This window comes from Pelophylax lessonae (assembly GCF_965119305.1).
Source record: "Pelophylax lessonae genome assembly, chromosome: 6".
In the NCBI taxonomy this organism is placed as follows: Eukaryota; Metazoa; Chordata; class Amphibia; order Anura; family Ranidae; genus Pelophylax; species Pelophylax lessonae.
The window spans coordinates 190,496,718-190,520,399 of NC_138773.1; the positions used below are offsets into that span (position 1 = coordinate 190,496,718).

Consider the following 23,682-nt stretch of genomic DNA (forward strand, 5'->3'; position numbering starts at 1 on the left):
ATTGGAAATGTTGCACCAAGTATGGACAATTAAGCTGTAACACAGGAGAACTTTAAATGGCTAGATGTGACCAGGCCACTGTAGTCAGCAGCAATGACCAACACGTCTTGAAACAAGGTGCAGTGGCAAGAAGATACTACTTCATGCTGAAATCTGAAAAAGCACAGAAAGTGTGCATGCAATACCCCAGCTGGTGACAAAGCACTCAGTTTGACATCCCCATCCATCCTCCTAGGACACTAGCAAGGCTTTATACCAGGCTTGTCACCAGTGTGTGTTTTTTTTTTGCCTCTATACCAATCCTCTTGTTAGTGGCAGTATAACCCAATTATCTCTAAATCATGTATCCTCCAACAAACAAGAAAAAAAAAAAATCCATAATAAACCCTAATGCGGAATTGCGTACCACAATGCAAACCCCATCCTATTAAAATGAAAAGTATTTTTACAGCAATAAATTGGCGATTGTATAACCATGATCCCGGCTGGAATACATGGAAAATGCAGCAGTTACATTTAATGCCATGTAACAACACAGTTATACTTGTTAATCAACTAGACCTTGAAATCCTTGGCAGCTTATCTTCATTTATTTACAGTCCACCATTCCTGACAGGGGCTATAACAGAGCTATATTTTCCTGAATATATCCCAAAAGATTGGTCCTGAAATCAAGCGTATATCACAGCCACATAAACTCCAACTTTCTCAACACATATGTAGTTTGTACAAGTGCATAAGTAAAACAACATGTCTTTTCACCTTTAATTACTTCACTATGGGTACATTAACCTAATTTAATAAATAGCACTGGTAATCTCCAGCATAGCAGCTGTTCCATACCCCTACCTTTCATGAAGCACAGCTTTCAGCGTAATGCTCTTCTAGCAACCCACAAATCATGTGAGTAAAAGTTCAACAACTGCCGTTGGACAACGGCACCTTCTGCATCTCCAGTATACTGGACATAGGAAACTTGCATTATACAACAGAATGAGAGCTGTGATTCTGTCCCTCTACAACACCTTTAAATTGATAAGTTCTGCCTGCAAGGTGTAGGCATAAGGAGCAATGACAAGTGCTCCAGTGTATGATATGCCTTCAGTGCATGGACAGAGCCAGTGTAACACTACCCCCTATACAAGGTGTCTATTAAATATTCCCCCTATTGTAACAGTCGGATAAAGTTCAGGGGAAAAAAAAAAAAAAGAATACTACAGCAAATTGGCCATATAATGGGAATGCTGGTATTATTTCTACCAGTTCATCATTATTAAGCTATCCAGACATTATGGCAGTTACACTGGCAGCGATAGTATTTTAAAACAAAATTAAAGAAAAAAAAAAGTGAAAAATAAGCTAACAAAGCCCTTTCCAGTATCAGACACTGAGCAGACTACTTCATCTCAATACCATCAATGGTAAGGCATGCTGTTTGTCCAAATTCAGAAATATGGTCAGCAATTTAATCAGTTTATGACAAATACTGCATCTAGAGTCAATCATCACAAAGTCAGTGCAGTCCTCCAGATGGGAGAAAGATGCCTCATATTTAGTCCTCTTCCTCATCAATCTGGCCAGTAGGGTGCAGTAGAGACATTGGTGATACAAGTGTATTTGTACCACGAGAACTGCGCTCCTGTTCCATGTTAGAGGATATGGAGGCCATGCTGAAATTCTGAACTAACGAAGGAGGGATACCAGAAGGCACGGTCAAAGTGTGGCTTGTGGCTTTGAAGGTGAATTCCTGATTGGGTAAAAGAGGCTTCAGGATGCTGACAAGGCAGAAGGCAGACCCACTCTTTGGAATAAAGTTTACTTTGTTCTTGTCTGGACAATAGAATGGTGGGATTTCTTGCAGTGGCTTTGGCCTAGGATTAAGATTAAAAAAAAAAAAAGGCATTAGCAAGGACTTATGGATATGAACTGAATAAAATATGGTATTGTTTCTACATTTAGTGCTCTAGTTAGGATAATACCTGACAGCAAACTTGCACGTATAAATGCTGTTTCATATTATGTGAATTACAACCAACACAATTAATGAACTAATTCCAAGTTGATCTCACCAAATGAAGACAATGGGACGATGATTCGGACAATGTGAATCAAATTACAGGCATACCCCACTTTTAAGTACACAATGGGACCAGAGCATGTATGTAAAAACGAAAAATGTACTTAAAGTGAAGCAATACCTTTTTTCATTTCTCAATGCATGTAAATACACTAGCTCCATAGGAAATCTTGGTCACCTTACATGGCACTGTTCCCAAACCATAAGTGACAAGGACACCAAGCTTGGGGAGCATGTTAGGGGATCCAGGATTATGACATGGTAGATTACCTAGGCAAGCTGGCTGGCCACAAATAGGATATGTTGTAGTCCTGGGTCCCCTCTCAAGGCTCCCTAAGTTTGGTATCCCTGTCACTTATGGTTTGGGAGCAGTGCCATGTCAAGCTGACCAAGATTTCCTATAGACGCCAATGTTAAAAACCTGGAGTAGTGCCATGCCAAGCTGACCAGGCTGTGTCTGTACTCGCGAGTGTATGTAAAGTGAGTGTACTTAAAATGGGGTATGCCTGTATATTGTAATTATTACAACCTTCCTATACACACAGAATTTCATACATGCTTTCAGCCAAAATCCTATAACAGAACTTTTTCTCTTTCAAATATTGCTTCCAAAAATAAAATAAAATGACAAAACAAAAGTTAAAATGTTTTTGATGTTATGCTATATATCCATTACAGTCCCCTACTTGGGAACGAGTTACGTTTCAGAAGCTCGTTTGAAAGTCCAACAAAGATCAATGCTTGCAGACAATGCCTGTAAGTGCTGATCAGTGTGTTCTGGCGGGGGGGTGTCCCCCTGTCAGAGCACAAAAGGCACAGCGGGGGGGAGATCACTGCACTAACAATGCTTGTTGGTACGTTGATCTGTCAATTTTTTTTTGTTCAGCCCACTGGATCGAACGAAAAAAAAAAAAAAAAGCTGGAGTGTGTGTACCCAGCTTTACAGGACTTCACATGAACACACGTTCACATCTTTGAAAGTTTTCAAGTTGAAGGTTTGTATGTAGGGGACTTCCTGTACTGAATTTAGGGTTTTTCCTTGCACTACCATTTAGAGAAGTCCACCTTTTATAAAAAAAAAAAAAAATGCACATTTTTGCAACCCTCCCCCCCCAAAGATAAAAACACACTTTTTTTTTTAAAGAAGCTCGTAAAGCATTGTACCAGTGATTAGCAGATTGTGGAAGCAATCTAAGGCTCCTGCAAATTGTCAGTGTAGCTGTCTGCTGCACCACGTAGGAGCAGATAAGTTACAGAATGACAGGAAAAATCAACTACCTACCTAGAGTATTCATCAGCGGCCTGGAAGTTCATTGAACACTACAAGCCATCCGCTGCAATGGCGGACGGTAGTTGTAGTCCTCCCATTCACAGAATTCAGCGAAGGAATGACTTGGCCGGATGGGCAGAGCCCTGAATGGTCTGTTTTTTTTTTGGTCAAAGCAGATGCAGGGAGAAGGTCACAGAGGGATCCCAGGGGGGGCTGCATGGGCTGCTCCTTCTGTAATAGGTTACACCCTAGATACAGGTTTAACATGGTATGAAAGATGAACTTATCCTTTATTCACTCCCCGCAAACCGACGTACCTGTACGTCGGCTTGCAGAAGTGGTTGTACTGGGATGATGCCAGTTTTTTTTAAAAGCCGACGGTCAGCTTTTAGGAGATAACAGCCAAAGCAGCTCAGCAGCCACTCGGCCATTATTCCAGTGAGCAGGAGGGGACGCCGCCCCCCCCCTCCCTCCCTCCCTCTTCTGCGGCTCTGCCCGGGTCTCCTGTCGCCAGCATTTTAAGGAGGCCAGGAATGGTAACCCAAATGGCCTCATGACAGGTACACTTAAATGTATACTTACAAGCCTTCTTCAAACACTTTCACCTTCTCGCAGCCCTCAGGTGGCTCTCTCTTGAACATGTAGCTGTTATTTGGTTTTGGAGACGTGGCGTACTTGGGAAGAGGAGAATGATTTCCATTTTCTGCAGGAAAAAATAAATAAAAATCTCTGCATGTTGTAAGCTTACAATAAATGAAAAAGAAGAGAGCAAAAGACTTACAATGCATTACTTCAAAACCCCCAGTGAAAAAAACACAGCGAACAACCAATCTTTGAAATAATTGCATTTAAGCGCTGCGCAAACTGTTGGCGCTATATAAATCCTGTATAATAATAATAATTTAACATTTCACCGTATTTAATATGCATTACCTATTTGCACCTTTTATTCCTTCTATCAGCCCAATTTTTAAAAAAATCAAATAGGTAACCAGTCATAAAGTAAACACACATTTTTGTACTTACCGTAAAATCAATTTCTCAGTTCGACGGACACAGAGCTCCATAAATCATAACTACTGGGTTATTTTGCCTCCTCCAGGAGTAGAACTAGGCAGAACAAAAAACACCTGGCTAAGCACATGGGCTGTCCCCAGCTGGTATATAACCTCCCTCTCTGCTCTAGATAATCAGTTTAGTAGCAAGCAGTATAAGTAGTATCAGAACTCCATAGAGGGGTGGGTGCTGTGTCCGTCGAACTCCGAGAAATGGATTTTAAAGTACAAAGATTCCATCCTCTTTCGCTTGACGGACACAGCGCTCCAGAAATTCTAACTACCGGGACATCCAAAAGTAGTGCCAATATGAAAATGAGAGGGTGGGGAAAATAACCCAAGGCTAAACATAAGAGGCCTTAACCGGGTCACAGGAGCCCTGTCTGAAAAATAAAACTTTTAAAGAAAAACATCCCTCAAGAGGGAACAGCCCCTCTTAAACAGCAGCCTGCAAAAAGTCGCATCCAAAAGAAGCATCCGCAGATGCCAAAGTATCTTCTACCTTATAGAATTATGTGAAGGTATGCACCTACAACCAAGTGGCCGCCTTGCAAACTTGCGATAATGATGCCTGATGGACGGGCCAAGAAGCACTCAGCGCCCAAGAAGAGTGTGCCGGGACAGGGAAAGGTGGAACCTGACCTTTAATGGAATAGGCCTGAGACACCGTCTGTCTGATCCATCTGGAGATGGTAGCTGAAGAAGCGGCCAGTCCTTTTCTTGGTGCTTCTGTAACCACAAAGTGAGTCTGACCTCCGAAAAGGACTCAGTAGCTGCCAGATACACCCAAATCACACGAACCTCATCCAAGGTATGCAAAGCAAATGCCTTGGGATGAGCTGGCTTGGGACACAAGGAAGGCAACACCATGTCCTTTCAAATGGAAGCCGGAGACAACTTTGGGCAGGAATGATGGACAGGGACGAAGAACCACTTTATCCCTTTGGACCACTAAATAGGGACTACGACAGGATAATGCCAATTCCGAAACCCTGCGGTCTGAGGTAATAGCCACCAAGAATGTCACCTTCTGGGATAACGTAGGCCAAGGGAATCTCCCGAGTATTCTCAAATGGAGGTTTCTGGAAAACCAAAAGTACTAAACAAATCCCATGGTGGCAAAAGAGACCGTACAGGTGGAATCCCCTGAATAAATGCATGAACTTAAAAGAGGGTGTGGCAAGGGGGTCACAAAGATTGCCAGGGCAGACACCTAGCCCTTAACTTCTGATCAACGCCCTGTTGAATAAAGGTTAAGATCCGAGTCACAGAAAAGGATTGAGGATGAGCACCAAATCGACTCACCAAGAAATGTACGCTTTCCATGTACGATAGTATATCTTGCTGGAAGAGGACCTCGTCTTCACCATAGTAAGGATCACTAATCCAGACATACCTCTATCCCTCAGTATCTGGCTTTCATTAGCAAAGCTATTAAAACCAGAGACTGTATAGCAGGATGGTAGATCAGCCCTTGGGACAGCTTGTCTTCTATGAGAGGATGTGGCCACCAGACTGATTGGAAGATCCTTGCCCTTGATTCCTCAGAGGAATTGCGGTAGAAGCCTGAGCCGAGGATTATACTGGCCTTACCATGGCCCTTGGACGCCTGCGGCGTCTGCCAGAGGAACCCGTGATCTCGCCCCGAACCTCGGTATCCTCCTTTGGAGCCGAACTTGCTAAAGGAGCTGCATGTAGGTCTGTGCAAACAGAACTGTCTTGAATGTGGATACCACCAGACTCAGAACCTGTATGCAAAATGAGAGAGAGAACTATCTGTGTGACGGCAGCCGGTGAATCACAGCCTGTGGTTCCTGAAGTTTGTCCAGAGGAAGGACCACCCTGGTTAGAGGTAGAATCAGATCTAGGTAAATCAATTCCCTGGACAGGGATAGGGGGGACCTTAGGTAGTTTGGACATCACCTGAACCTTTGCAGGAATTAAATCTGCACAAGGACACTCAGGACCTAAAAAACATGGAGCGCAAATGCTGCCCCCCCCCCTTTCTGGGTGCCCCCAAAAAAAACATTGACAATCTTCCCAACGCTCACAAAAGAAGTCCACGGGGCAGGAAACAAGCGAAGATGTTCCCCCACCCCAATAAGGCCAGACCTTCGTGCTGAAGGGGTATGTCTGTGGGTCCGGAGAAGCAAGCTCTAGGCTTACCAGACCAAGGTTGCTTGGAACATCCCGGGGGAAGATTTAAAAGATCTATTTCCCTTATTCTCTCTGTCCTGAGAAGAGCCCCTGTCTGCGAAGAGGCTCCTTCCCTTTTCTGTATTGTGGCAGGAAGGTAGCACTAAAGGATCCCCTCAAGGCTCAGGGTACCTATCAGCAGAGAGAGATAACAGGTGTGACAGAACCCACTGTCACTGTGCATTTTGGAGGGGATTGTGCGCAATCCTCCTACCGACAGACTATGGGCCAGAAGATACTGGAGTTTGGCGCTGCAGCCTTTTGACTTTATCATCCACTACTGCCCTGGGAAACAAAAACGGCAACGCCGACAAATTATCCAGGCAAACAGACATTGACAAATGATCCGTGAGTACTCCCCGGACATCCCCAAGCCGATCCGTTAGGATCAGACTGTGTATGCCGGCTTGGTTCTGGGGGAGCAGTGTGGCAAACACAGCCACTGTATATTGTCCTTCATGTATGCATTACGTTTATTACATGTGTATGCAGTTTAGAACCAAGTGTTTTGTAATGTAATGCTACAGCCCTTCTTCCCCCCCCCCCCCCTCCTGTTTCTGTTTCTGTGTCTAAGGGTGTGGATTCATGACAGACAATGGTCGGGCTGGAGACATCTCTCCGCAGGGGGTGTGTATTAAGACTGCCTTTTTCATTGTACAAATGTTCAGTTCTCCTTGGTTGGTCCTTGTCTCATCCCCCCCCCCCCCCCTGCAAGGCTAAAGGGAGTTTCCCTAACTGTGTGTAAAACTGTGTCTTGGAATGTAATAAACAGTTTTAAGCTCTGCATGGTTAACCCTCAACACCTATGTGGATTGTCTCGTGATTGAGGGGTTAAGGGCTGGGTATGGCTTCTCCGCAGGCTGTGGGTGCGTTTGGAGGACAGGAGACACAGTTTCGGCGGATGTGCCCAGCTGGGGTACAAAGATCCGTCACAACAGGGAACCCCAAGGACTCCCCCCAGAGGAGCCCAGAGAATTCAAACCCAGCATCATGGATGCCATCCCTTTTCATATGTCCTGGCACAGAAAGAGGAAACTGAGGAGAAGCTTTGGCATCCCTAAGAAGTTTCGGGCGTCTCTTGGACTAAGGGAAAATTGTCCCCATGACATCATAGGGCTACACAAACATGTACCTAGGGCATGTACCTAGGGGTCTCCTACACTGGGGCCCCTCCAGACTACCAGGGCAGGACACACACTATCCCAGGACCCTTAAAGGGTGGCGATAGCAGGGGAGACCCAAGGGGTCTCCGCTGCATTCTCTGCCCTGGGAACCCCCCCAAACTCCAGGTCCAGGCAGGGGGGAAAGGGAGTGGGGGAGGCCCAGCTCACTGAGGAATTTAAGGAGGTTGTGCCAGCGGTGTGCGGACCCCGCTGTGGGGGGCTTCGTTCTGAGGAAAGTATTTCAGAATAAACTAGTATGCGATGCCTACTAGCACATTATGCGTTTGTCTTTAGGGTTATTTTTATCTTTTGTAGTTTTACAGCGGCAGGTCGGCTCTGCTTGCGAAACAACGCACCTGTACATTGCTTCGCGGGGCCGCTAGTAAGGGTGTGCGCAAGTGCCAATTGGCTACAGGGGGAGCCAATCAGCGGGTCCTGCGGCTGTGATGTCCACTTGGCACCTGGGATCACTCCCCATGGAGACAGAATGGCGGTCTGCTGTTGTAGGTAATGAACACAGAGATCCGGTGTTCTTTATATAGGAACATAGGCGTCTGTGTTCATGCAGTAAGCCTGCCCCCCACACAGTTAGAAAGCACCCCCCTAGGGACTTTAACCCTTTGATCGCCCCTGGTGTTAACCCCTTCCCTGCCAGTGTCCTTCGTACAGCAACAGTGCATATTTTTAGCACTGATTACTGTAGTAATGTCATTGGTCCCCCCAAAAGTGTAAAAAAATGTCAGGTGTCAAATCTGCCCACCACAATGTCACAGTCCCGCTAAAAATCGCCGCCATTATTAGTAAAAAAAATAAAAATGACAAATCTTTCCCCTAGTTTGTAGACGCAATCACTTTTGCGCAAACCAATATACGCTTATTGGGATTTTTTACCAAAAATATGTAGCAGAATACAAATCCAACTTACCTGTAAAATCCTTTTCTTGGATAACATCACGGGACACAGAGCCAGTAATAATGATTATCTGGGTTATACGCTACCTTTAGGTGATTGGACAATGGCATCCCATATAACCCCTCCCATACAGGAAGAACCTCCATTTTTGAAGCAAGCAATAAATATCCCAGAAAAGAGGGGAAGGGCCACTGTGTCCCATGATTTACTCCAAGAAAAGGATTTTACAGGTAAGTTAAAGGAAACATCCTATTATTTTCTTTAGTGCACATCACGGGACACAGAGCCGGTAATAATGACTGACTATCTGGGATGTCCTAAAGCAACACCCATGAGGAAAGGGGACACAGTAACCCCAAAATTGCCCCTGGGTAAGAGCGAGCTTATACTGCTGTCTGAAGTGCGCTACTACCAAATTGAGTTCCTTCTCGGGCTCTTATAGCCACTTGGTAAAATTTTGTGAATGTATGAACGGAAGATAAAGTAGCAGCTTAGCAAATCTGAGCCATAGACAACTGATGATGCACTGCCCACGAAGCACTTACCCTCCTGGTAAATGGAGCTTTTAACCGTAAGGTTGGAACTGTACCCTTTAAGCCATATGTGTGCACAATGACTTGACGAATCCACTTGGAAATAGTGGAGCTAGTTGCTGCTTGGCCTTTCTTAGGGCCTTCTGGCAGGATAAAGAAAGCATCAGTACTACGAATTAGTGCTGACATTTTTAAATTGACTGACTGCTCGCACTACAAGAGAATGCAACAATTTCCCCTCTGTAGTCTGAGGACTCAAGAAAAAAAAAAAAAGGAAGGTAGAATAATATCTTGGTTTAGATGAAAACCGGAAACTACCTTAGGCAAAAAGGCTGGATGAGGGCATAAGACAGGGTTTGACAAATTTGCCTGAAATCTAGGAGCCAGCTGAAAAAGTTAGGAGCCAGTTTTTTTTTTATTTTTTTAAACTAACAACCAAGCTTTATTTAATAAAACGGATACTAAATTTACACATAAATACGACTAGAACCCCACTCTCCTCTATAGCGCAATTGGATGGAAACAGACTGTCTCTTTCCATCCGATGCCATCTGATCCGATCCACGGGATGGATAGAAAATAGAACCACCATCCGTCTGTTTTTGGCGGACAGGATCAGATGGCGGCAGATTACTGCTCCATAGAGGAGAATGAAGGGTCTGATCAGGTCTGCCTGAAATACTGACAGGCGGACCTGATCAGACAGCCCATGTGAAAGGGGCATTCAGCTGTGGCACGGCGATGAGGGGGAAAAAAAAAAAAAAAATATTTATATATATATATATATATATATATATATATATATATATATATATATATATATATATATATATATATATATATATATATATATATATATAATGTCTTTTTTTAATAAGAATTGGAAAAAAAAGTGTTTTTTTTTTTTTTTTATTAAAAAAATAAAGAAAGAAAAAATTATTATTATTTATTTTTTTTACATTTAAAAAATAAATAAATAATAATAACCACACTCCCTGTCCACTTACCTTTAAGCAAAGGTAACTGGACAGAGAGATGAAGCCTTAAAAAAAACTTCCCTCTCCTCTCCTCTTTGGAAGGAGATGGGAAGGCATTGAGAGCATGCATTACTCCCGGCCACCACAAGAGGGCGCCAGTTCCCCAGCCTCTCTCATCTCACAGAAGAAGGCCGAAAAGCCAGGGCCTCAATTTTTGGACGGCGCGGAAGTCCGTGCACTCGAGGAGGAGGTGAGGGGCGCAAAATGGACAGGACACCTCCTGAAGGGCACCCCAGGCGCCAGGTCGCTAATTCTAGTCGCAAATGCGACCTGGCGCCCGGGGATTGTCGAACCCTGGCATAAGACCACCCTGTCCTGATGAAGGATAAAAAAAGGCTCTTTGCAGGAAAGAGCTGCCAGTTCAGACACCCTTCTGGCTGAGGTTATGGCAACCAAAAAGACCAATTCCCTTATCAACAGAACCTAGGGAATATGCCTGATCGGCTCAAAGGGTTTCCTCTGTAGCACAGAGAGCACAATATTTAAGTCCCAAGGACATAGCAGGTGGCTTGAGTGGCGGAACCATGCAAATCACACCTTGCAAAAAAGCCTGCACCAAGGAGTGCATTGCTATTGGTTTCTGAAAGAAAACAAACAAGGAGATCTGCCCCTTAATGGTTCCTAATGCCAGCTTCAAGTCCACCCCTATTTGAAGAAAATAATTCTTCCAATGACATACTTACCAGGATGCCATCTCCTGAATTTAGACCAAGAAATGTAGGATCTCCAGACCCTATAAGATTCTCCTAGAGACAGCTTTTCCGGCATTTTATCAACGTAGCCAGAGCTGGACCAGAAATTCCACGATCTCTTAAGATTCTGGTCTCAATAGCCAAACAGTCAAATTCAGGGACCATAAAGTAGGTTGGAATATGGGACCTTGGGAGAGGAGGTCTGGACAACATGGAAGCAACCATAGCCCCCTTACTGCTAATTTCAAGATTTCCACGTACCAAGGTCTCCTGGGCCAAGCCGGAGCCACTAGGATCACTTGCTTCCTCTCCACTTGAATTCTGCTCAATAGACGAGTCAAAAGCTGGACCGAAGGAAACACCTATCAGACTGAACTGAAACCAAGGAATGACTAAGACATCCGTTCCAATCGCGATCAGATCCCTGGTTCTGGAAACAAACCCGTTGAGCTTGTTGTTGAACCTGTACCCCAATGTTGGCAGATCAGTTGAAAGACCTCAGGATGCAGGGAGCACTCCCCTGGAAACAACTACTGGCGATTTAGAAAGTCTGCCTGCCAGTTTTCCACCCCCGTGATGAAAACCGCTGAAGGACGTGGAACAGATCTCTGCCCAAGACAGGATGTTTTTCACCTTCTCCTACACTGATTGGCTTCCCCCCTGACGGCTGATATAAGCCACCAGAGTTGCGTTGTCGGACTAAATCCTGACTGGACACCCCCGCAGTCTGGTCGTCCAAGAATCCAGTGCCAAACAGGCTGCTCGGACCTCCAATATGTTGATGGGAGACCCTTTTCTACCTGAGACCAACCCCCTGGATAAAGATTTCCTCCAGGACCGCTCCCCAGCTGACAAGGCTGGCATCTGTGGTTACTACCTTCCAGGTCACAGGCAGAAAAGATTCCCCCCTTGCTTAGGTTGCTGAGGACCAGCCACCAGGCCAGATCCCGTCTTACCCTTGGGGAATCCAGAGCTCTGAGCTTTTTTTTCCCTGAGCGGACAAAATACTGTTCTGGAACAGTCTGGAGTGGATTAGCGCATAAGGGACTGCTTTAAATGAGGACACCATCTTGCCTAGCAGTCTCATGCACAGCCGTATAGTGGGAAACTTTTTCCCTCTTACCAAATGCACAAGACCCTTCAGACCAGAACCTTTTTTGATGGCAGGAAAAACCTTTGCCTGAGTAGTATCGAGAATCAGACCCAAATATTCCAGAATCTGAACAGGGAATAGGTTATTTGAAAAGCATGGAAAATACAATCAGAACAATAATGACTGCAATATTTTTGAATACTTACCATCATCTGTGAGATCTCCTTGATTTTCAGACTCCCTCAGAAGTTGGTAAGTACTTACCATCGTCTGTGAGATCTCCTTGATGTGAAGTATTCAAAAATATTGCAGTCATTGTTCTGATTGTATTTGTATACTTTATTACTTTATGGTGGTTATACATATCAACACCTCTGTTGAGGCGAGTTACCCAAGTTGTTAATGTATTTTTAGTTGTAAATTAATAAAATTGTTATATTTTAACATTCGGTGCCGTTAAAGTCTATGCTTTTCCAATAACCTATTCCCAATTCAATTAGGATGTGGCACCTAATTACATCTATATGCGCTCAGTATACTGCTATCTGTTAGCGTACACCATTGTAGTATCCAGAATCTGAACAGGCCTCAAGGCTGACTTTTCTAAGTTCATAATCCAACCCAGATCTTCTAAGAATTGGACGGTCCAGGAAACATCCCATTTTCGACCTGGTCCTGACCGATTCTTGATCAGCAGGTCATCTAGGTAACCCATTACTGAGATGCCCTGAGATCTTAGAGCCAACACCGGGGCCAAGATTTTCTTAAACACCCGGGGAGCTGTGGCCAGACCGAAACAGCAGAGCCACGAACCGAAAATGGGACTGCCCTACTGCAAAACACAGAAACTTCTGAGGGAGCCTGACAATTGGTACATGGAGGTATGCATCCCTAATATCTATGGCAGCTAGAAAATCTCCTTCCTAGCCACAGAGCAGATAGATTCCGTGCGAAAAGACCGAACGGTCAGATACTGGTTCAGAGATTTGAGATCTAAAATGGGTCAATATACATGCATGGCGAATTTGGCTTTGGTGAACCTTTCCCTGGTGGGAACCTCCACAATCACGCCCTGTACCCACAAATATTCCAGGGCCTGGAACAAGGACTTCCTTTTTACTGGGCAGACTGGGACATTTGAACCCAGAAATAGAGAAGGAGGAAACTCTTGGAACGATCATGTAGCTCCATGCCACTGTGAACAAGACCAACCTGAAGAAACCAGGGTTTCTTCGGACCTTGATTTTGAGGTCTTCTAAACCCTAACGGCTGAGACCGTCGAACTGCTTAGAAGCTGATGCCTTAGGAGATACCGTAACACTGTGAGCTTTAAAAGATGGATGTTTAAGCCTTCTTTTATCTGAAAGAATTTGCTCTCAACCTGAAATCTTCCGGATGTATTTATCCAGATCCTCACCAAAGAGACGTTCCCTTTGGAAAGGAAAAGCGGTCAGTTTCTTACAAGGTAATTCTGCTGACCAATTCTTAAGCCATAGTACTCTGCGCATATTAACAGAGAGAACAACTCTGGAAATCTGTTAGATAGAATCCTTAAGGGCATCTACCGCAAAACACAAGGCACGAGGAAACTCCGCCAAATCTTAAGAATATTCCCCCTGAATAGGCAGACAACTATTCCCCCTTTAAGGATTGGCAAGCCCCTATTAGCCACTATAGCTGGTTGAACAGCAGAGCCAGTGACGGCAAAGGGAAGCTTTAAATAAGGATTCCAAATTGTTATCTGTTGGATCCTTAAGGATCAAGGCAAGTATATATGCATGCAGTTCAAGACAAAAAAGCATATGTGTTTTATGCAATAAGCGTTTATGGAAGCATGCATTTTATGCAAACATGCGTACCCACGCAATTAGCAAGTATGCGTTTATGAAACATGCGTCTATGCAAATACACGCTTACGCAAACATGAAAACACGTGTCCATGCATTAATGCAATATGAGTTTATGCATGTAAGTAAGCATGTGCCCATGCAAACACGCCCCTAAGCAAAAATGCCCCAATGCAAGTAAGCAGGCATGAATATGTTTACTATGCTGCACCAGCTCAACTCCACTTGGCCCCAACTGATTTTACAGGATATGCCAAGCATATAGGCTCCAATACAGCCTTAATGCTGCTTAAAAACAGCCTAAAAATAAGTTTTCACAGACCAAATGCACGCTACTCTGGAGACAACTCCTTAAAGTACAATGATACCCGTACAGGGGTGTATCAACAGTTGTACAAGCCCCCCAGATTAAGCAGTAAGTATACAAGTATACCTTTATGCCTTGACTAGTCACCTAGTTCTCCCACAGAAATGTAGCCATGGGCTGAAGTTATGTCTCAGAGGCCTTGCTGATGCTTCAGCCCACATGGTCCATCAAAAATGGCCGCCCTTGTATTTCCTATCTATACAGGAGTAGGCCATACTGAGCGAACCTGTGCCCTCTAGTGGCTGGAGGAGACACTGCAGTCCAATACTCCTGAGAAGTACACCGGGCATGAACAGTACACTGCCCCCAGTGGCCACTGGGAGAAAGACCAGAACGACCGGCCGACCAATCTCTTTCTAAAAAAGAGGGAAAAACTCGCCAGTCCCGCCAAAGGACCGGGTCCCCCTTTTTAATGGGGTCCACACCCTTGGACCTGTAGAGCACACTGCTGGCAAACTCCTTGGGATAAATAACCAGGGTTCCATTTATCAAGGTCCAGCGCCAAGATGGGTCACATTACAGGCAAATCCTCGGGTCTTGTTAGCCAAGGCTCGGGTACCATCCTTTTAGCGCTTAGCCATTCGAGTGTATGGGATCATAACACCCCTAAACTGGGACAACATTTTTAGGATTGAAGATCTTGAACAGCCATGACCACCACCACCTTCAAGACACTGGTGAAAAAAACAGGTTCTTCCTGTATGGGAGGAGTTATATGGGAGGAACTTCCTGTCTATTGGTTGCCAGTGTCCAATCACCTAAAGGTAGCATATAACCCAGATAGTCATTATTACCAGGTCTGTGTCCTGTGATGTACGATAAAGAAATTCGATTTTTACATTTCTTTTATTGGGAATGTTATGTAGCAGAAAGTAAAAAATAGTTATTTTTTCAGAATTATTGTTTTTTTTTTTTGTTTAAAGCGCAAAAAATAAAAATCACAGAGGTGATCAAAGACCACCAAAATAAAGCCATTTGTGGGGGAGGGGGGAAGGTGCATCAATTTTATTTGGGTACAGTGTCGCACGACTGATCAATTGTCAGGTAAAGTAACGCAGAGCCGTATCGCAAAAAATGGCATGGTCATTTGGGGGGGGGTTAAAATCTTCCGGTCCAGAAGTGGTTAGGCTAGCTGAGTTGACCCCCAACAGGCCACTTTTTTATCCTATGGTATTGCTCCCTTGGTGGCTGAATCAGTGAGATATTGTTGGTCACTTAGCCAGTGCAAGTGATGCACAGTCAAGATAGCGTCAGCTACACTTGTTTGGGTCACTAATGGCAGAATTATAGGACATGGCCGAAAGAGGATATTTTTGCAGCAGGAGCTAAATGTAAGCATGGGTAATAAAATTGAGGTTGCTGTAACAGTCCGTACAAGAGAGGCAACGTTCAGTACCAATCCCTCAGTACTAACAATGGCCATAGATGGGTCTCTCTCTCCCCCCTCCTTTTATTTTCCAGCTGGCTAAACAAAAATAACAGATTCCTCCATCCACAAAATTTAGTATCCTGATCAGTGCTACAGTGCTGATTGAAGAAACATTTCCCATTCAGGAGGAGACGATCATTAAATTGACAAATTAGGAGAAGTGGATGTGTCCATGTGGCTTCTGTATAACAAATTACATTAATAGGACTGCCTGCACGGGTATGCACAGAACACCTGTGCATCCAAGTTCTAACTTCTAACAAACATGGCCCTTGCACAAGCTTACCTTGTAGTACGCCCAATGTGAATGTGGCCTTAACGCCTAACTACAGACAGATATAAAAATGATCTGGGACATTCAACAAACCCAGCTGACCTTTAATACATTTCAGCCGAAGCCTTAAGTTGGATACACACTAAACAATTCTGACCCCGAGGGACTCCTTCCCCCCCCCCCTCTAGAACTGCTCTCCTCTCCCTTTGCCCAGACAACAAACATCTGAATCTTGATACTTGTGCAAAAACACCTGTAAAATGCCAAAAATAAAAAACACACCCCACTTCAAAACCACCAGGAACTCTCTGCTCAGGCTCTGCATACAGGCTTACAATCTGAATGTACAGTCTTCTTGATCTAGAGCAGTACAGATGTAGTGTAATGGTTTGCTTCACTGGACACAAATTGATTGGTTTAGTTAGCTCCTCCTATTACATAGTTTTGGTAAATCTAAAACCAATTGTACCAAGAGTGTATTAGATTGTAACTTGTATGAAGAACATAAGGATAAGTAGAAATCCATTATACCTTTGTCTCTGGGATCTGCCAGTGTGTCATCAGTCGAACATGGGCTTTCCTCATTACAATCATTCAATATAGTAATGAACGAAGCTGGAGATATGGATTGCGCACGGCTGCTGTTGTTACTGCGGTCATTTCCAGGTGTTTGTGTATCTACACTCCGAAGGGCAAGAGGTGGCGGAGCACGGTGTCCATCCGGGATATCCTGAGGCTATAAAAGAAACAAACAAACATACAGAACAAAAAACAATTATGCAGATATTTCTTCTTCACCACCTTCATATTCTAAAATTACACTGAACACTGGACCTATTCACCAAAAAACCAAGGGTCAAATCTGATGTACAGTATTTCCCCAGAGCTTAAAGAAAGAACACCATTAACATTTTTAAAGAAAACCTGTGCTGAGGAAAATACATAGGCTGCCACCATTTTACAAAAAAAAAAAACGTCTGGCTTCTTTAGAGTCAAAAAACTTGAATAAGCATGCAGATCAAGAGCTTTGTCACATGTTGCATATTTATTCAAAGTCAGTGACTCAAGTACTATTGCCATCAATGTCCAGGCAACTAGTATTTTTAGAAGGTAGTCATCAATGTCAGCCGGGTATTTCTTGGTATAGGCTCCCTTTAAAGTACACCTGAGCCACTCCCAGCTTTGATTCACAAGTATGTTAAATAGTCACATCTAAAACCAAGTGCTGCGCTATCTATAATCAAACGAATATGCCAAATGAACACTTACAGTACAGAGATATACACATACATATATTATATACACACATATATATATATACATACACACACACAGACAGATGTGCTCAAAGGTTTACATGACCTGGCAGAATTTATGATTTCTTGGCCATTTTTCAGAGAATATGAATGATAAAATCTTTTCTTTCACTCATGGTTAGTATTTGGCTGAAGCCATTTATTATCCGTCAAGTATATTTACTCTTTTTAAATCCTAACAGAAACTACCCAAATGACCCTGATCAACAGTTTACATAAACCGTTTACATACCCTGGTGATTTTGGCCTGATAACATCCACACAAGTTGATACAAAGGGGTTTGAATGGCTAATAAAGGTAACCATCCTCACCTGTTATCTGTTTGCTTGTAATTACTGTGTGTGTGTGTATATAAAAGGTCAGTGAGTTTCTGGACTCCTGACAAACCCTTGCATCTTTCATCCAGTGCTGCAATGACGTTTCTGGATTCTGAGTCATGGGGAAAGAGAAATAATTGTCAAAGGATCTGCGGGAGGAGGTAGTTTAACTGAAGAAAACAGGAAAGGGATATAAAGATATCCAAGGAATTGAGAATGCCAATCAGCAGTGTTCAAACGCCAATCAAGAAGTGGAAAATGAGGGGCTCTGTTGAAACCAAACCATGGTGAGGTAGATCAACTAAAATTTCAGCCACAACTGCCAGGAAAATATTTTGGGATGCAAAGAAAAACCCACAAATAACTTCAGATGAAATACAGGACTCTCTGAACATGTGGCGGGGCTGTTTCAAGATGCACAATAAGGAGGCACCTGAAGAAAGATGGGCTGCATGGTCGAGTTGCCAGAAGAAAGCCATTACTTCGCAAATGCCACAAAGTATCCCGCCTTCAATATGCCAAACAGCACAGAGACAAGCCTCAAACCTTCTGGCACAAAGTCATTTGGAGTGATGAGACCAAAATTGAGCTTTTTGGCCACAACCATAAACACTACATTTTGAGAGGAGTCAACAAGGCCTATGATGAAAGGTACACCATTCCTACTGTGAAACACGCAGGTGGATTGCTGATGTATTGGGGATGTGTGAGCTACAAAAAGGCACAGGAAATTTGGTCAGAATTGAGGACAAGATAAATGAAGTATGTTATCTGTAAATACTGGAGGCAAATTTGCATTCATCAGCCCGGAAGCTGCGCATGGAACGTACTTGGACATTCCAACATTACAATGATCCTAAACACAAGGCCAATTCCACCTGCCATTGGCTACAGCAGAATAAAGTGAAGGTTCTGGAGTGGCCATCTCAGTCTTCTGACCTCAATAACATTGAGCCACTCTGGGGAGATCTCAAAACATGCAGATCATGCAAGACAGGAACTGGAGGCTTTTTGTCAGGAAGAATGGGCAGCTTTACCATCTGAGAAGATAAAGAGCCTCATCCACAAATACCACAAGACTTCAAGTGGTCATTGATGTTAAAGGGGGCAATACACGGTATTTAGAACTGGGGTTTCTGAACTTTTGATCAGAGTCATTAGGATTTTAAAAAAGAGTAAACACAGTTGATTGATAATAAATGGCTTCAGCCAAACACTAACCATGAGTGAAAGAAAAGTTTTTGTTTTATCATTCATATTCTCTGAAAAATTTAAGAAATCATAAATTCTGCAAGGGTAAACTTATGAGCACAACTAGAAACACACACATATCTCTCTCTATACACACACATATATTTTATATTATATATATATATTCCATCTATCTATAGCTAACACACACGTTAGGGCCAAAAACAACCATTTTCCTAATCCAATAGTTGGCCTGCATACAGAATGCATCATTTGTTTAGATTTCAGGAAATACAGTGTAGCACACATACAGCTCAGTACACAATCCATACATGCCAGTAAGTGCCTGAGAGCTTGTGAATGTAAACGCGTGAGGGACACTGCCTCATGGGACCTGTAGTCCTGGGCAGGAAGTGAGTGGTTCTAAAAAGGCAGAAGTTTTTTTTTTACCTTGCTATAGGGGCACTCTATACTTTGCAGCTTGCTATTGGGGCACTCTGAAGGTAAGAGGAGCCAAAAGAATTAATGGAGGACCACAGAAAAGGAGGATCTGGGCTGCTCTGTGCAAAACAATTACACAGAGCAGGTAAGTATAAAATCTTTGTTTAACCACTTCCAGACCGCCCACTGTGTATTTACATCGCTACTTGGATTTAAATACCGGGGTTATGGCAGCAGATAGCTCCCCTAACCATGGTATTTTCTTACACGTCCTGCGGTCCTCTTTCACATAAAAGTGGTCCCAGCTGCAGATTTGCCGCGGAATCACTTTTATGAGCAGCGGGAGAGGTGCCCACCCCCCTCCCACCGCTTTCTGGTCCTTTTCCCCCGCTTACCAGAGCTGTCGGTAATGGGGAAAATGATCCGATCCTATTGCCTGAAGGGCAGGAAGTCGAGTAAGGGCAAGATGGCCCCCACTCGACTATGCCTTTGGAGGACCAAAGCACCGTCAAACCTCACTTCCATCCAAATTTTATTTTATTCGAATAAGAAAAAAAAAAACGGAATTTTTGTAAAATCTTACCTGTAAAATTCCTCTCTGAGTCCTCCGACAGTCGCCGCCTCTTCATATTCGTCACAATGGGTATTAGACTTTGCTCCGAAGGAGTAGCTAGGCAACAGAATATGTTAACATTAAAGCTTTTAACATATCCCACCCTCAAGGGGTGGTCCCCTCAGTCAATACCCTCCTACTTCCTGCAACCATATCTCAGTTTCAGTGGAATAGCAGTAGAGTATATAACCAAAACCCCAAAAGAGGGGCGGGGGCGGCGACTGTCGGAGGACTCAGAGAAAGGAATTTTACAGGTAAGATTTTACAAAAATTCAGTTTTCCCTTACGTCCTCCGACAGTCGCCGCCTCTTCATATTCGTCACAATGGGGACGTCCCAAAGCAGTGCAAACATGAGGGGTGGGAAACGCATCCGCACCGTAAGGCAACGCAGTCTCCGCATCAAAGAAAGGAACCTTACCAAAGGAAGGAAACCAGTTGGGCAACAGGAAAAAAAACGTGCTCAACAGGAGCTACAACCCAGGAAAAACAAATAACCAGGGGATAAAAAGAAAAAAACTTATCCCAACAGCCAGGGATCCCAATAGGGGACCCTAGGGAACAGCCGCACTAAGAACCTTGCGGCCAAAGGAAGCATCTGCCGATGCCTGAACATCTACCTTGTAGAATTTTGTGAAAGTGTGTACGGTCGACCAGGTCGCCGCCTTACACACCTGGGCCACAGAAGCCCCATGACGACAGGCCCAAGACGTACTCAGAGATCTAGTAGAGTGCGCCTACACAGGCATAGGGGGAACTTTCCCCTGCAAGACATACGCCTGTTCAACGGTCTGCCTGATCCATTTGGCGATGGTAGAGGCCGACGCCGCCATGCCCTTCCGAGGACCCTCTGGAAGAACAAACAAAGAATCAGTCTTTCGAAAAGACTCAGTCGATTTAAGGTAAACCTTAATCGCCCGAACAACATCCAAAGAATGTAGTCTCACCTCTTTTGGATGTTTAGGCTTCGCGCACAGCGAAGGCAAGACAATATCCTCATTGAGATGGAATTTCCGAAACTCGCTTCGGAAAAAAAGAAGGATTAGGTCGCAAGACCACCTTATCCAAATGAATAACCAGATACGGAGACTTGCAGGACAAAGCCTCCAGCTCCGACACTCTGCGAGCCGAAGTGATCGCAACCAAAAAGGCGACCTTCTTGGACAACATAGACAACGGGATCTCCCTGATCTGTTCAAAAGGAGCACGTTGCAATACAGATAGAACGAGATTCAAGTCCCAAGGAGGCAGAGGTTCCCTCCTAGGAGGAACCAGATGCCGAACACCCTGAACAAAGGTGCCAACCAAGGAGTTGGAAGCCACGGGACGTTGAAATAGAACGGCCAGCGCAGACACCTGACCCTTTATCGTAGCCAGTGCCAAACGCTGATCGACACCCGTCTGAAGGAAGGACAACACTCGAGAAACCGAGTACGTGCGGGGCGAAAACCCCCTTGACTCACACCAGGCAAAATAGGCCTTCCAAGTACGGTAGTAAACCTTCCCCGAGGAAGACTTCCTCGCGTTGATCAAGGTATGAACGACCTCAGGGGAGAGACCCCTTTCCTTCAGAACCTCGATCTCAACAGCCAGGCCGTCAAAGCCAGCGACTGTAAAGCAGGATGGCATATCGGCCCTTGAGACAGGAGATCGTCTCGAAGAGGTACACGCCACGGGGCGTCGACCACCAGATTTACGAGGTCTGCGTACCAGGATCGGCGAGACCAATCCGGCGCCACAAGAATCACCGTGCTGCGTTCCGAGTGTAACCTGCGAAGGAACCTGGACAGCAACTGAATCGGTGGAAACGCATACATCAGCTTGTACTGATGCCACGGGGCCACCAACGCGTCCGACGCGTCTGCCCGAGGGTCGCGCGTCCTTGCCACGAACCTTCTCACCTTGTTGTTGAGACGAGACGCGAACAGGTCCACATCTGGAAGACCCCACTTCGCGCACAACATCTGGAAGACATCCGGGTATAGAGACCATTCCCCCTGATCCAGGGTCTGGCGACTCAGATAGTCCGCCTGCCAGTTCTCCACCCCTGGAATGTGAACCGCCGTTATCGCCGGGACATGAGTCTCGGCCCAAGACAGAATGTCGGCCACCTCGCGGGCCGCTCGGGCACTCCTGGTGCCCCCCTGGTGGTTGATGTAGGCCACCGCCGTGGCATTGTCCGTCTGCACCCGAACCGGACAGCCCTGCAGCCGGTCCGTCCAACGCTGAAGGCAGAGATTTATCGCACGCAACTCCAGAATGTTGATCGGAAGGGAGGACTCCCCGTCCGACCAGGTTCCCTGGGCGGACAGAACGCCCAGAACACCACCCCAGCCCGACAAGCTGGCATCCGTGGTGATCACCGTCCATGAGACAGGACGAAAAGACTTGCCCCCCCGACACCATCGGGGACTGGAGCCACCACAGAAGGTCCCTTCTGGTACGATGGCCCAACGAGATTTGAAGATCCAGAGATTGTGGTCGCCCGTCCCACCTGGACAGGATCTCCTATTGGAGACCCCGCGTGTGAAACTGGGCGAAGGGAATCGCCTCGAAAGCCGAGACCATCAAACCCAGACATCGCATGCACGTCCGCAGCGACGAGTGCGGAACGTCCCTGAGGGACCTGACTTCCTCCTGAAGAGTCCTGAGCTTGTCTTCCGGCAGGAAGACCTTCGCCTGGACCGAGTCCAGGATCATCCCCAGGTAGGGAAGACGGACCGACGGACTCAGCGTCGACTTTGGAAAATTGATCGTCCAACCAAACTCCTGCAGAGTCTGCATCGTGACAGACAGGTCCTTTTCCAGACCCTGGCTGGTCGCAGACCGAACCAGGATGTCGTCCAGATACCCCAGGACAGAGATGCCCTGGGCCCTCAGCAATGCCAGAACCGGTGCAAGCACCTTGGTGAAAACCCGCGGAGCCGAGGCGAGACCAAAAGGTAACGCCACGAACTGGTAATGATCCTCCGCAATGGCGAACCGAAGGTACCTCTGGTGACCCTCGAAAATCAGGATGTGAAGATATGCATCCTTCAAAATCGATGGAGGCCATGAATTCCCCCGGAACCAGGGCAGCCACCACCGACCGCAGGGATTCCATGCGGAACTTGCGAACCCGCACAGAGCGGTTTAGAGCCTTCAAGTCCAGAATTGGACGAGCCTTGCCCTCCTTCCTGGGCACAGTGAACAGATTGGAATAAAACCCCCGAAATCTGTCCCGATGAGGCACCGGAACCACCACTCCCTGAGCCTTCAGGTCTCGCACCGCTAGGTGCAGGTCCCGTAAACGCTCGAGACAGTTGAAGATTTGAGGGAAAAAATCTGCTCTCCGGCCGAGAGAGAAACTCGATCTTGTAACCAGATCGAACGATCTCCTGAACCCACCGGTCCCGCACGCGGGCCAACCAGGGTTGAAGAAAACCGAGCAAGCGTCCCCCCACTCCAAAACTGGGTGAGGGCGCCCCTTCAGGCCGCACTGTTATGGGCAGCGGAGCCGGACTGGCCGGACTTCTGTTTGCCAGACCAGGGCTTCTTTTGAGAGCCCTGTCCCTTGAACGGCTTGCCCTTGTAGTGCGACCGAAAGGCACGAAAGGACCCCTGAGGAGGCCGAAAATTGGCATGTTTCTTCCCAGAAGCCCCCTTAGCCTTGGGGAAATGGGGCAAGAGAGTGCTCTTACCTCCGGTGATCCCCTTAATCAACGCATCCAAGGACTCCCCAAAAAGGCGAGACCCATCATAAGGCAGATTAGCCAAGGTCTTTCGTGAAGATTGGTCCACCGACCAACACTTACACCAAACCAGGCGGCGAGACAACACCGCCGTGCTGTGTACACGGGCAGCCAACGGGACTAAGTCC

At 45.5% G+C, this 23,682-nt stretch overlaps 1 protein-coding gene across 2 annotated transcripts in view; it reads right to left on the minus strand.

The window, feature by feature from the left end:
- Nucleotides 1-1,215: 1,215 nt before the first annotated feature.
- The window catches only part of FAM117B (family with sequence similarity 117 member B), a 113,348-nt gene continuing 90,881 nt past the window's right edge, over nt 1,216-23,682 (minus strand). For both annotated transcript variants that reach the window (XM_082261312.1, XM_082261311.1), the window contains 3 exons: nt 16,478-16,682; nt 3,930-4,050; nt 1,216-1,871 (listed from right to left, as the gene is read on the minus strand). In XM_082261312.1, the coding sequence (XP_082117438.1) occupies nt 1,553-1,871; nt 3,930-4,050; nt 16,478-16,682 (645 nt within the window). In that variant the 3' untranslated portion in view covers nt 1,216-1,552. The remainder of the gene's footprint in view (nt 1,872-3,929; nt 4,051-16,477; nt 16,683-23,682) is intronic.